The sequence below is a fragment of the Cynara cardunculus genome (assembly GCF_001531365.2).
Source record: "Cynara cardunculus var. scolymus isolate 2C chromosome LG 16, CcrdV1, whole genome shotgun sequence".
Taxonomy (NCBI): domain Eukaryota; kingdom Viridiplantae; phylum Streptophyta; class Magnoliopsida; order Asterales; family Asteraceae; genus Cynara; species Cynara cardunculus.
The window spans coordinates 1140684-1142203 of NC_037543.1; the positions used below are offsets into that span (position 1 = coordinate 1140684).

General features: G+C 39.1%; 1 protein-coding gene across 1 annotated transcript; it reads right to left on the reverse strand.

The window, feature by feature from the left end:
- Positions 1-670: 670 nt before the first annotated feature.
- On the reverse strand, positions 671-1520 carry LOC112529556. The gene is made up of 3 exons (XM_025140876.1): positions 1421-1520; positions 1103-1311; positions 671-1031 (listed from the first exon to the last, which is right to left on the reverse strand). The coding sequence occupies exons 1-3, from the start codon at positions 1514-1516 to the stop codon at positions 671-673; spliced, it is 666 nt and encodes a 221-aa protein (XP_024996644.1). The 5' UTR covers positions 1517-1520.

The window sequence follows — 1520 nt, forward strand, 5'->3', positions numbered from 1 at the left end:
CTACCATCTGATCAATTCTAATTGAATGTCAATACTAATGAGTGCATCAGATCAATTCCCTTCTAAACCACAATTCATGGGTGAGCATGAGATTAGTGATCAAGAGTTCAGATCTGTTTTTATACTTCTTATTGTAACTTCCCTTCTCACATGATTCTTCGTCGTATCAACTGATACTAACTATGAATGTTGTAATTAGGAATGAATTCGGCCCAATGAACCCCACTTTTCGTGATTTATACCTGGTTCATTGACAATTATAATATACCAAAAAACGAGTAATGAAATCTTTAAAATTTTGAACTATTTTGCCACTTGGTAAAGCAGGCTTATGTACTTTCCAGATTCACGTTTGATTCCAATAATGATTTCAGTTTCATCTGCTTCTTATACCAATCTAGCTGGACATTTTCAACAGAAACAGTTATACGTCAATATCCACTATATTTATTTATTTATTTATGCACAGGATTTCTTGCATATAACAATAACTTTTCTATAGGTGTTAGATAACAGTACAACAAATGATCTGATTGTCTTATGAAATAGCCGAGTGTTCTATGACTATGGACACTCTTATTCTAGCATTACACTCACTTATTAGAAATAAGCAAAACTAAAGAAGCTATAGGAGCGATAGCGATGATCGAGGTGGCGTTATTGGTTCTCATTATTTTTGCAATGGCTTCGGTGGTTTCTTGCCATCGGTCATAGGTGGTTTCTTGCCATCGGTCATAGGTGGTTTCTTGCCATCGTTGACCCGTGGTTTCTTGCCATCGTTGATCGGTGGTGCTTCTAGCTCTACCTCTACCCCTGATTTCTCGTTTGCACCCTTTGCAGCCGAGACATAAAAATGGTAATAAACCAGACCCAGAAGCACACCCACGAGACCCATGATACCAGCTCCCAAGAAGATCCCAGGCCTTACGGTATAACAATAGTACATGCCATTTGCCTCAATCTCTACACCTTTTTTACTGCTTAATTTTGCACCCCCGAGAAACAAGAAGATAGCTACAACAGATGTAATCCTGTATAAACATGAAAATTGCAGATCATAAAAAATAAGAATCAGATGAAGTTTTATGAACACGTTACGTACCATGATATAACAATACAAACTCTAGCTATATTGCGTAAATTAGGGATAGTTCGGCAACATCTGCAACAACCACCAGTGGTTGACGTGACAATGATACGAGCCAACGCAAGAGCCACTGCTGCAGCTAGGGCAAGACCCATGGCTGGACTACTTGGGTACTCGCATATGGGTTCATAACCACCATCATATTCCACCTTGATGTCATTTTTCTGTCATGCATATAATATGATTCTATCAGTTTAAGCTTTAGCCGAATACTGCAATCTGATATCCAAAAATGCCATATACAATATTCTTGTGAAACAACCAGTTGTTTACCTTAACTCTCTTGCTTTCGGCTGCAAACCCTGCAACGGCAGCTGCTACGCCGAGCACCACCAAGAGAACGGAGACCAAAATCGTTTTGCCCTCCATCGAT